At 41.4% G+C, this 13045-nt stretch overlaps 1 protein-coding gene across 1 annotated transcript in view; it reads left to right on the top strand.

The window, feature by feature from the left end:
• Window positions 1-5362, top strand: part of LOC143923728 (uncharacterized) — a 63414-nt gene extending 58052 nt beyond the window's left edge. The window contains exons 10-11 of the mRNA XM_077447541.1: window positions 1920-2213; window positions 4640-5362. Of these exons, the coding sequence (XP_077303667.1) occupies window positions 1920-2213; window positions 4640-4998 (653 nt within the window). The 3' untranslated portion in view covers window positions 4999-5362. The remainder of the gene's footprint in view (window positions 1-1919; window positions 2214-4639) is intronic.
• The last annotated feature ends 7683 nt before the right edge of the window (window positions 5363-13045 follow it).

Genomic DNA, 13045 nt, shown 5'->3' on the forward strand with positions numbered 1-13045 from the left:
ATTTAGGTTCCCCGTCAGGTTTTTATATAGCGCCAGGGACCCCCATATACTACCTAATAAAAATTTGAACCCCCTGATTGCCCCTAGTTAACCCTTTCACCACTGATCACCGTATAAGTGTTACGGGTGACTCTGGTTAGTTTGTTTTTTATAGCATTTTATATTCAAATCCGGAAGGCAGTGCTTGGTTTTCGGGGTCCCGTACGTGGCTAGGCTCCCAAAAAGTCCCCCACATGTGGTATCCCCGTACTCGGGAGAAGCAGCAGAATTTATTTTGGGGTGTAATTTGACTTCTGCACATAGCATGTGTGAGCAATATATCATTTAGTGACAACTTTGTGCAAAAAAAAAAAAGTTTGTAATATTCCCGCAACTTTTGGCAAAATATAAAATATTCCATGGACTCAACATGCCTCTCAGTAAATAGCTTGGGGTGTCTACTTTCCAAAATGGGGTCATTTGGGGGGGTTTTGTGCTATTTTGGCATTTTATGGCCTTCGAAACTGTGATAGGTAGTGAGGAGTTAAATCAAAAATTTGCACCCTTAGAAATCCTGAAGGTGGTGATTGGTTTTCGGGGTGCCGTGCGCGACTAGACTCCCAAAAAGTCCCACAAATGTGGTATCCCCGTACTCGGGAGAAGCAGCAGAATGTATTTTGGGGTGTCATTTCACATATGCCCATAGCATGTGTGAGCAATATATCATTTAGTGACAACTTGGTGCAAAAAAAAAAAAAGTTTGTAATATTCCCGCAACTTGTGGCAAAATATGAAATATTCCATGGACTCAACATGCCTCTCAGTAAATAGCTTGGGGTGTCTACTTTCCAAAATGGGGTCATTTTGGGGGGTTTTGTGCTATTTTGGCATTTTATGGCCTTCGAAACTGTGATAGGTAGTGAGGAGTTAAATCAAAAATTTGCACCCTTAGAAATCCTGAAGGTGGTGATTGGTTTTCGGGGTGCCGTGCGCGACTAGACTCCCAAAAAGTCCCACACACGTGGTATCGCCATACTCGGGAGAAGTAGCGGAATATATTTTGGGGTGCAATTCCACATATAACCATGGCATGTGTGAGCAATATATCATTTAGTGACAACTTTTTGTAAAAAAATTTTTTTTTTTTTTTTTTTTGTCATTATTCAATCCCTTAGGACAAAAAAAATAAATAGTCAATGGGCTCAACATACCCATCAGCAATTTCCTTGGGGTGTCTACTTTCCAAAATGGGGTCATTTGGGGGGGATTTGTACTGCCCTGCCATTTTAGCACCTCAAGAAATGAGATCGGCAGTCATAAATTAAAAGCTGTGTAAATTCCAGAAAATGTACTCTAGTTTGTAGACGCTATAACTTTTGCGCAAACCAAAAAATATACGCTTATTGACATTTTTTTTACTAAAGACATGTGGCTAAATAAATTTTGCCCTCAATGTATGACTAAAATTTAGTTTATTCGATTTTTCTTATAACAAAAAGAAGAAAATATCTTTTTTTTTCAAAATTTTCGCTCTTTTTCCATTTATATCGCAAAAAAAAAAAATCGCAGAGGCAATCAAATACCATCAAAAGAAAGCTCTATTTGTGGGAAAAAAAGGACGCAAATTTCGTTTGGGTGCAATATTGCATGACCGCGCAATTACCAGTTAAAGCAGCGCAGTGCGAAATTGCAAAAAGACCTCTGGTCCTTAAGGTGTTTATTGGTCCGGAGCTGAAGTGGTTAAACCTATACTCCTCGAGAAGCATTATAATATTATGCCAGATGTGGAGGTAATGTTATCCCACTGACATCAGTCTTTGTCACATTAGCAAGCGCTTTGTCAGTTCATAATAACTAGATGACAGCAGCTAAGCAGTAGTGAGGATGGCATTTATTAAAATAATTTTTCATTGTATTAAAATTTTCCCATGTTCTTGCAGTAACCCCGCAGGAAAATAAGGTGATATTCGCAATCTATGATTCAGACCAAGTGGTGTGTTCTCTGAGTTTAATGAAGTTTTACCCCCAAGCTATTTCTATTAAATGGACCCATGTGGAAGAAAACACTAAAACTTTACCATCAAGCAAGAAAATGATTCAGACCGACGATGAGAAAACATTTGATGCCACAAGTGAGTGTATTGTTCCCTGGAAATATTTCAAGTCCTTGGTGAAAGTGACCTGGGAACACGAGTCACTAACACAGCCTGGATTCCAAGACCTGCGTATAACAGGTACTATAATTTATATTACTATCATAATGCAAGCTACATTATACAGTAGCAATATTTATACTTATTTATACTTACCTGGTCACCTAAAAATCCTTTTTTTTTCAATGAATGTTGGATGGGTCCACCCCAAATTTATACATAGCTTTCACGACCAGGAGCTTAGGTAGATTTTTGGGTGTAACGCTCTCAGCATCAACACTGCAGACCTACCTGACAAACTCCTTACACTAACCCTTGCTGGAATCCTAACCCCAACCTGCACATTAATCCTCTCTACAACCTTAACATGAACTCTCCCTTTAACCAAAACGCAAATGCTTTAGGAAGCTCCTAATGCCGCGTACACACGATCAGAATTTCGGCCAGCAAAAGACAGATGAAAGCTTTTCATCAGAAAATGCGACCGTGTGTATGCTCCATTGGAATTTAGCTGTCCGAATTTCCGCCAGCAAAAAATTGATAGCATGTTCTCAATTTTCCTGACGGAAAAACTTTCTATCAGAAATTCTGATCGTCTGTATTCAATTCTGACATGCAACAACTCACACATGCTCAGATTCAACTACGAGGTGGAAGCTATTGGCTACTGGCTATTGAAATTCCCTTTTCTAGTCCCCTCGTATTGTACGTCCTCAATTCTCTGCATCAGTGTCTGCATGGACCCAATGTAGTAAGCAATCATGTGGCTCAGGTGCTTCCTCTGAGTATTGACTGCAGCCCTGCCTGGGCTCTGTGGTTTTTAAGAAAACTTTTTTTAAAGGATTATAGGATCAGAGGCATTTTGGTCATTGGAGGAAATCTTGTCACCATCAGATGTAATGGTGTGCCCCCCCCCCCCCCCCCATGGAGATCCCCATCTTTGATTACATGAACCCTCGCACAGACATTTATTTGACCATAAAATTCTTATTTCACTAAAAATTACTTGCAATAGAGGACCCCAAGTGCTTGGTGTCAATCAGGACAACACTGTCTTCAACAATCTCACCCTACCCAGGAGTTACACATGTCCCTGATTTGGAGCAATATCCTTCTGTCCTTCTTCCCCCCTCATTTGTCCCTCATTTTGGTCTGATCCATAATCTATATAGTTGTATATAAAATGCACTTTTTATCTTTCAAAAAGTGTTTCCCAATGTTTTCCTTTCATCCAAATTCTAAATTGCTGCATTTCTAAATTTTAAAAGCATGTTTAAAGGAAACGTAATGGTAAAAAAAAAAGCCTTTGTGGATTTAATTAACCTTTTTTTGGTTAATTCTCCTTTAAAAGGGTGTGGCAGGAAACATGACCTATGCCTACATATGTTTGCTTGTAGGCGTCCCTCATTCCCATCTCAAAATGTTGGGAGGTATTGGTGAAACCTCCCTCTTGAAGTTAGTCCAATTGCCTCTTGCTCATCACCTCAACCCTCCTGCTGCCTCTTGATTCTCAGTGATAGAAGTAGAGGGCTAATGTTCTTGTTGGCTTTGGCACAGGAGCAAGTCCTCTTCTTCCTCTTGCTTTTGTGCCTTCAGTGCTCGATCTATAACATCACATGCTCTAGGAAGAACACATGAGGTATTGTGTCACGAATCCCTGCCTTTTGCTGCACGCATCCTAAATCCTGAGACATGGATGAAAATACCAGCTCCCAAGATTATAGCCTCATTCCATAATTGTAAAGGTACTTATTGAGGCAAATTCCAGTACGTGGGCGTGCTACAGTTGGCAGGCAGCTGATGCTGCATTTCTGCTAAGCGAAACATTTCTTCTTATAATTACCAAAAGTGACCACAAACCCTCCTGTCCTGATGAAGGACATCCTGAAAACCAAGGTATTTGGCATTGCACTGCTAAGCCACAAGTTTTAGGGCCTGTGACAAGCAAAGAAAATGTGTGAATGGCAGCCAGTAGATTTGTGCCATTGTCACATACAGTTTTGTCTGACTGAAGATTGTGTGATGTTGGCCTCCTCTGTGCCTGGGATTGCAAAGCTGCAGGAAGTTTTAGCCCCCAGGCATACAAGTTGTAACACAGCATGGGATTATTTAGTCTGGGACATTGCACGTCTTCTGGGACCCTTGAAGGGGCCAATATTCAGCATAGTAACACTGTACTACACTGGGGAAGTGATCAGGATTTTTTATTTTTTATTATTTTACACATTAGGACTGCTTTATTCAGTGTCTTTTGTTGTGATTTTGTTGTTGTGAGCAGCTGTGATTGGCCCTGTACCATGTGATCACTGTGACCAATCACATGCACCCAGAACAATGAATGACATCGCAAAATGATGACCGGCAGGAACTAGTTAAACTCCACAGTTTCCTTATAAATCAATGGCCGACATAGTAAGGTACCCTACTACTACTACGTTTAGGATGTGCAATATTATGTGTTGTTTAATGAATATCAGTCTTATTGATGAATTCTGAATTTTTTGCAGATCTTCCATGGCGTCCACGGACACATTTATCTTGGTCCGATGCTAATAAATATAACATAGAGTGCAACATCTCTGCATATTTCCCTGATGATCTGACTGTGAGCTGGTATAAGAAGAATGAGGGGGCAGCCGACCTTGTTTCTGTGGAGAATGACAATAAATACAAGACTGAACTCAGTGAACACCAGAGGCAATCAGATAACACATACAGCTGTACAGCCAGTCTGTTAATCCCCACATCGGGAATAGATAAGGGGTCAGTGTTCATCTGCAGAGTGGAGCATCCAAGCATGAAGCTGTATAGAGAGGAGAGAGCAAAACCAATACAAAAGAATAGTATTTCATGTTTATTTTCATAGCACAGTTGTTTTAGCATTATAGCTCCAGGATCCTGGTTCCAAATACCACCAAGAATAGTATCTGCATGGAGTGTGTGTGTGTATATATATATATATATATATATATGTGTGTGTGTTCTGATTGTGGTAGGGATATTATACTACAAATGTCTTTGGATCAGAGGGTTTTAATGCAGATAGTTCTATAAACTTGGTAAGCAGCGTTTAGTTCAGGACTGTGTTAAATGTTACAGAAATGGGAAGAAAACTTTGCTATTTTCACAATGAACAATGCCTTGTATTTTAGTAATTAAAACATGCTGTTACCTTCTTAAAGTATGACTAAAGGCAAAACTTTAGATTAGAACCCCTGTCAGTTTTTGTTGTTGTTAATATATAATTAAATTAATAAATAAATTAATAAATTTAATAATATATATATATATAATATAATGAGAAGCCATTTACCAGCCACCACACTCACCGTTGGGCAAAAAACAGGCAGGGGAGCTTCACTCCATTAGGAATTAGCATTATTGGAATAGGGTGTAATTTCTACATCCACCACAAGATGGCGCCAGACTACCGAAAGATTTTAGAAGGCCGCAAAGCCACGGCCTCAATTACTGGCCGGCGCGGCCCGATGGAATTGCGCGGCGGAGTTCGGGGTCCAAATGGAGACAGGATACCCCAGCAGCATTGCCCCAGTCGCCAGGACACGAAATCTAGGCGCAAATGCAACCTGGCGACCGGGGTTTGTCGAGCCCTGTGTTAGCGTATACAATTGCGACACAAGTCATATTGTAATTGAATGTTATTTAAAATTACTTTTCCTTTTCAACCAGTGGTGCTGTCATTTTCTGTAGAATGAAATGACTACCTGGAGGCGTTATGTACACAGGTAGTATACAGAACACCCCCCTAGAAATGTAATTTCCTGCTTGTGTGATTGGCTCACAAATTTTCCCAGAAGTCTGCACTAAGATTAAAATCTGATTTTGGGCATCCTCTGCAAAAAATAATAATTTTGGTGAGATATACCAAAAGAAAAAAAAAAAATCACATCTAAAGTGATACAGGCACTACCACTTTCCTCATTAGAGGCCTGCAGGTGCAGCAGCTGGTAGATATTTATAAAATCACTCACATACACATGGACAAACAAATAACAATTTTTTCAGAACAACCAAAGGTAGGAATCTGCAACAACTTTTGTTAAAATCCTTGCAATGTACATAGATCACCAAGAGGGGAATGTTTTTTTCTCAACAAATGTGGAATTACTCTTTAACCACTTACAGACCGGACCATTTTGCTGGTCAAAGACCAGACCACTTTTTGCGATTCGGCACTGCGTTGCTTTAACTGACAATTGCGCGGTCGTGCGACGTGGCTCCCAAACAAAATTGACATCCTTTTTTTCGCACAAATAGAGCTTTCTTTTGGTGGTATTTGATCACCCCTGCGGTTTTTATTTTTTGCGCTATAAACAAAAATAGAGCGACAATTTTGAAAAAAATGCATTATTTTTTACTTTTTGTTATAATAAATATCCATCAAAAATATATAAAAAAACATTTTTTTCCCTCAGTTTAGGCCGATATGTATTTTTCTACATATTTTTGGTAAAAAAAAAATCACAATAAGCAATTATTGATTGGTTTGCGCAAAAGTTATAGCGTTTACAAAATAGGGATAGTTTTATAGCATTTTTATTAATAATTTTTTATTATTTTTTTTTACTAGTAATGGCGGTGATCAGCAATTTTTATTGTGACTGCGACATTGTGGGGGACCCATCGGACATTTTTGACACATTTTTGGGACCATTGTCATTTATACAGTAATCACTGCTATAAAAATGCAGTGATTCCTGTGTAAATGACACTGGCAGTGAAGGGGTTAACCAGTGGGTGGCAGTGTAGGGGTTAAGTGTTCCTAGGGGTGTGTTACTAACTGTGGGGGGGTTGGGCTTTCATTTAGTGAACACTGATCTCTGCTCCAATCACATGGAGCAGAGATCAGCGTCACTAGTTGCTAGGCAGAATGGAGAAATGCTGTTTACACGGCATTTCCTCCATTCAGCCGTCCCGTGAGACGATCGCGGGGATGCCCGCGGCGATCGAGTCCGCGGGTCCCGCGACCAGACTCACGGGGGACCCGACCAGCACGGGGGCGCGCCGCCGGCGGCGCGCTCCCGATGGCAGGGCGGCATTGAAGATTGTACATACCTGCACGCCAATATGCCTGCCCGTGCCATTCTGTCGACGTACATCGTCGTGCGCTGGTCGGGAACCGGTTAAACAATACATTTTAGCTACTTCTATTTTCTTTTCATTTTTCTCATGAGAGAAATTTCGTTTTTCAATTTTATAGATTTTTTAACTGTCTTATAACTTTGTTTATCACACGTATACATTATTTGTTATACAAATAAACATTTACTACATGAAAAGGGAAAAGTGTTAGGACTTTGTGTGAGGCCTAGGACAGTTATGTCACAATTGCCTCCATTCCTATCAAAACGAAAAAAGAGAAGTTGGGACTTTGCATGAAGCATGCGGATTTGGAGGCAAGAATGAGCTATATGAGTCTGATAATGTTGAATTTATTAAATATTACACAGTAAAATGCATCAAAGGCAGTGGTTCATATCGCATCATACATTGTTATTGATTGATTCATACATTAACATATTACACATAAATGGTAATGTTCAAGTAAATAGGGTAAAACAGTGTATACAGAATATATATAACAGAACTGCATGATCATAGAATGTATGGCATCTGAAGCTAGATGCGTTTCCTGGCTATCTTGCCACTCGTCAGGAGCTGATGTAAATTGGATGTCTATAAAACGAAAGTATTATACCAAACAATGAGTCAGTCTTGTATATAAAAGGTAAAAGTAAAAGGAATATGCTTGAATCAACCACCCATACTTATAGGTGAGGTGATGGAAGGGGGTGCGGCAGTGGTTGTGTGTGCAGAATCTGGCATGGGAGCTGAGGCGGCACAACACACGGCAAAGCAGGGAAGCGAGAAACATGAATGTGAACTAAGTGGATAATCCTCACCATAAAGTCGATGGTGACATGTGTATGAAGACTCTTGTACCATCTGGGGCTGGGCGTGAAAAATAAAAACAAAACAAAAGCAAAACAAAAAAATTTTGGTGTTAAGGAGGTGATAAGCACTGTGTTGGAACAGTGAAGGGATACATGGTCAGTGAGAAGTGAAACGAATTTGTGGTAGCAATTTCTTCAGAACAACCAAAGGTAGGAATCTGCAACAACATTTGTTAAAATCCTTGCGATGTACACAGAGGAGAATTTTTTTTTGTCAACAAACGTGGAGTTACACTTTAACCACTTCAATACCCAGCCATAGTCAAATGACGGCCACAGATGGGATCTCCCATCCTGGGTGGCCATCATATGACATCCTCGGCTTTCCGAGGAGAAGTTGAAGTCACTGGTAATGTAACGCATAGGATACGGAGACCGGAAGTGACGCTCGCACCAGATCTGAACTGTTTTGCTGCTAATGCTGCCTATTTACCCCATTTCGTTTGCGAGTAATTTTAACCTTTTAATAAAGTAGTGATTTTTATAAACATACTACACTATGGTTGCTCTTATACTTATTCTCTGAGCTATATTGGAACATCTTGCTGGAGTATACGGTGACAGAGATCTGAGAGTGACCCCCTGAGGTGCCCCCTTCCACCCCCTTTCCTGGGACTCCTGGTATATCCAAGAGGAGGCTGCATATACGCTATATTTTATATAGCGGGAAGGTAATTACCCAGTGTGCACACTTATGCGTAGAATCACTTATGTGGAGGAAGAACCTCTGAGATATTTCCCAGCACAGAATCACTTTAGATGTTTATGTGACATCATCACGGGACTGTGTTCACGTCATTAACAGCTGGATATAGTCCAATTTTTTGCACTCAGAACTTTCTGTTTATGGAGTTTTGTTCTATAGTTCGATTATTATATGTTTTTTATTAATATTTTGTGTTACACTAAGCACTTTGTTTGCATTTTTTGCACTTTATTTTTGCTTGCTTGCATTTTTTGCACTGTAGTTTTGCATTTTTTGCACTTTATTATTGTCACTAGTTTGCGCTTACGTAGCCAGTAACTGTTTATATTTCAGTCACTTTGGTTTTGCTATGATGCACTCAGCACTTTGTCATAGAAGTCTGATTTATAGTTAGACCACTGTATGTGGTTTTGCACTTAGCACTATTGTTATATCATAGAAATATAAGTTGCACTTGGGATTGTGACAGTTATTATTGTGTACACACTGTTGCAGGCACTATTGATAGAAGAATTTCTACATTAGGATAAGAGTTCTCCCTTACTACTTTACCATACTAGTTTGAATATATACCATCTGACATATCTCCATCTGAATAATTAGCTCAATAACATTTTCGTGTAAGGTCCCATTTTTTTTGGAAGCACAGCACCACCATTTTTCTTTTACCAAAGTACCTGCCACCAGAGTACCCGCCACCTCACCACCTGCCACCAGAGTACCTGCCAACAGAGTACCACCAGAGTACCCGCCACCTCCCCACCTGCCACCAGAGTACCTGCCAACAGAGTACCCGCCACCTCACCACCAGCCACCAGACTACCTACAGCCACTATGTCCAGAAAGGTGTACACCCCAGAAGAGGCATACCTAATACTCAGCCTGACCACTGAGAGCAACGGGGAACTCTCACCGCTCAGTTCTGGTTCCGATTCTGTTTCAGAATATGAGCCCCCTGAAGGCAGCACATCGGGATCCGAATTGGAGGAGTAGGCAGTCCATCCTAAAAGAAGACAGTCTGAGCACCAGGCAGCTACCAGCAGTGCCAACAGCGGTAGACCCCAGGATTAGAGGCCCGGGACAAGCACTGCTAGATCCAAGGAGGAAAGGCCCAGTGCACACCAAAGAATTAGGGCCGAAACCCAGCTTCCAGAAAGCTTGGCAAACCCATCGTGGCTGCCTTCTACCACAGGGTCAGCCACGATCCCCCCCTTTTACAGCACAGCCAGGTGTGCAGGTCAACACTGCAGGTTTTTCCCAAATAGATTTTTTTAATTTATTTTTGCTCGATGAATTGGTTCAAGGCATCTTGGACCAAACCAGCCTTTTTGCACAACAATTCATTGCAATCAACCCCAGCTCCAGCTATGCCCACCCTTGTGAATGGCGACCCCTAACAGCGGCAGAGTTTAAATTGTTTTTAGGCCTAACGATAAACATGGGGCTTACAAAAAAAAATGAAACTCATAAGTATTGGTCGACCAAACCCATCCATCATATGCCAGTTTTCTCCTCATTCATGTCCAGGTCCCAATACGAACTTATAATGCGCTTACAGCATTTTAGTGACAACTCACAGTGCCCCCCCCCCCCCAAAATCACCCAAACTTTGACAAACTGTATAAAATTTGCCCCCTAATTAATTTTTTTTCCAATAAGTTTTCCGAACTTTACGTTCTGACAAAAATATATGTGTGGACGAATCCCTGGTGCATTTCACAGGCCGGCTGGGAATCAAACAATATATCCCCAGTAAGAGAGAGAGGTATGGCTTGAAGCTGAACAAGCTCTGCGAAAGCACCACCGGTTATGTATACTCATTCCACGTGTACGAAGGCAAAGATTCCCAGCTCCAGCCCCCTGAGTGTCCATCCTACATGGGAATAAGTGGAAAAATAGTTTGGGAGTTGGCATTCCCACTCCTCCAAAAGGGTTATCATATATATATGGTTAACTATTACGCAGTTTGCCCCTTCTCCGCCACCTGTACCTAAAAAAAACTTTGGCTTGTGGTACAACAAGGAAAAACCGAAAGGGCTTCCCACAGCGTATTGTTGCCACAACCATTTAAAGGGGGGAATCGGCAAGCTTGAGGAATGAGGAAGTGTTGGCTGTGAAGTGGAGGGATGGGAAAGACTTGTACATGATGTCCACCATCCACGATGACACCTTGGTGGAACTTCACAGAAGACGCAGTCCCGCTTGCAAGCCTTCCTGTATCAGTGAGTATAATAAATTCATGGGGGGGGGGGGGGGGTGGATTTAAATGACCAGATGTTGCAGCCCTATCTTTCTTTTAACAAGAAAATCCTTTTTTTGGTACAAAAAAAATTGCAATTTACTCTTTTCATTTGGCCCTTTTAAATTCTTTTATCATCTACCAAAAGTCAACAGAAACACCCACCACCTTCATAAAGCATATTGAAGACATTGTCACTTCCCTGATCTACCAACAAGATTCCCCACCGAAAGCATTCGCTCAGATTCTGGCAGCAGACTACATGACCGTCATTTTCCAGACCACATTCCACTATCAGAATCCGGAAGACGACGCCAAAAAAAAATGTCGGGTGTGTACCAAAAGAGGAATTAGGAAAGACACCAGCTTCCATTGTCCCGACTGTCCCTCCCAACCTGGCCTTTGCATAGGACAATGCTTCAGACGATATCACACTCTGGAATACTATTAGCCCCTATTTCTAATACTGCCATTTCCCCGTTTTCAATTTCCGTCATGAATATTTCCCTGCCTCAACCAACCGTATCATTGTCTTCCATGTGAACTGACCCTGGCCTGTTTCTCGACTATGCCTCTGCCTACCGTCTGCATTGTTTATCCGCCATGTTTCTGCCTTTCAAGTGAACTGACCCTGGACTGTATCAACTATGCTTCTGCCTACAGTCTATTTCTGCCTTTTACCTGCACTGACCTCGGCCTGTTGACCATGTTTTTGCCTGCCCCTTGGATTGATCTTTTACCCTGCTACACAGGGGTCTCACATGTGAGGGGCTCCGGAATAGTGTTCGGAGTTCAGAAAACCAGTTTTTGTTTTTTTATGTTCCCAGAACAGGGTCTGGTTGTCCGGAGGCTTCAAAGCGATTTGGGTGGGAGAAGCCTCTACCCCTCTCCCCATTCTTTCCTCACCGATGCCCTAAGCTTGATGGTCCTGCCTGCTCCCTGGACAAATACTCTGGCTGTGCTGACCATACCTCTGCCTGCTGCATGTACTATGGACATTATTCCTGCCTGCTGCATGGACGATCCTTTGATCCTTTTGCTTCTGCTGACCACATCCCTGCCTGCTATCTGAACCAATGCATTGGCTGTGCTGACAACATCTCTACCTGTACTGACTATTCCTGCCTGCCGCCTGATTTGCTGTCGCTGTCCATGTTCCTGCCTGCTGCCTGGACCTATGCTCTCCTCTGTCGACTACTGCACTACTAAACCGCAGGCAATTTTTTCTTTACCCTTTGCTCAGCAGAATGTATTTTGGTTTGTAATTGGTATGTACAGTACATGCTATGTGTTAGAAATATGAAGGGCCTTCAACAATGTGATAGGTTGGCAGGAATTTATGTGTGTAATTTATGCTCCTAGAACACCTGACCGTGCTACTTGGATGTTGGGCCTCTGTAGGTGGCCAGGCTGTGTAAAAGTCTCACACATGTGGTATCGCCATACTCGGGAGGAGTAGCAGAATGCATTTTGGGGTGTCAGTTTTGCTATGTACATGCTATGTGTTGGAAATATCTTATAAATTGACAACTTTGTATAAAAAAAATGCGTTTTCATTTCTTTTCCACAGTTTCCAAAACCTTCTTAAAAAAAATAAACCATGCAAAAGACTCATTATGCCTCATAGATTATACGTTGGGGTGTTAGCTTTCCAAAATGGGGTAATTTTGAGGGTGTTTACATTGTCCTGGTGCTCCAGGGCCTTCAAAAGTGTCTTCAATAGGTGGTTGAGAAATGAGATGTGTAATTTATGCATGTAGAACGCCTGACGGTGCTACTTCAATGTTGGGCCTCTGTATGTGGCCAGGCTGTGTAAAAATCTCACACATATGATATCGCCATACTCGGGAGGAGTAGCAGAATGCATTTTGGGGTTTCAGTTTTGCTATGTACATGCTATATGTTATAAATATCTTATAAATGGACAACTTTATGTAAAAAAAGTGCGTTTTCATTTTTTTCCACAGTTTCCAAAAACTTCTGGAAAAAAATA

Source organism: Lithobates pipiens, unplaced genomic scaffold, assembly GCF_037356315.1.
Source record: "Lithobates pipiens isolate NorthernLeopardFrog02 unplaced genomic scaffold, aLitPip1_a1.2 Scaffold_22, whole genome shotgun sequence".
Taxonomy (NCBI): Eukaryota; Metazoa; Chordata; class Amphibia; order Anura; family Ranidae; genus Lithobates; species Lithobates pipiens.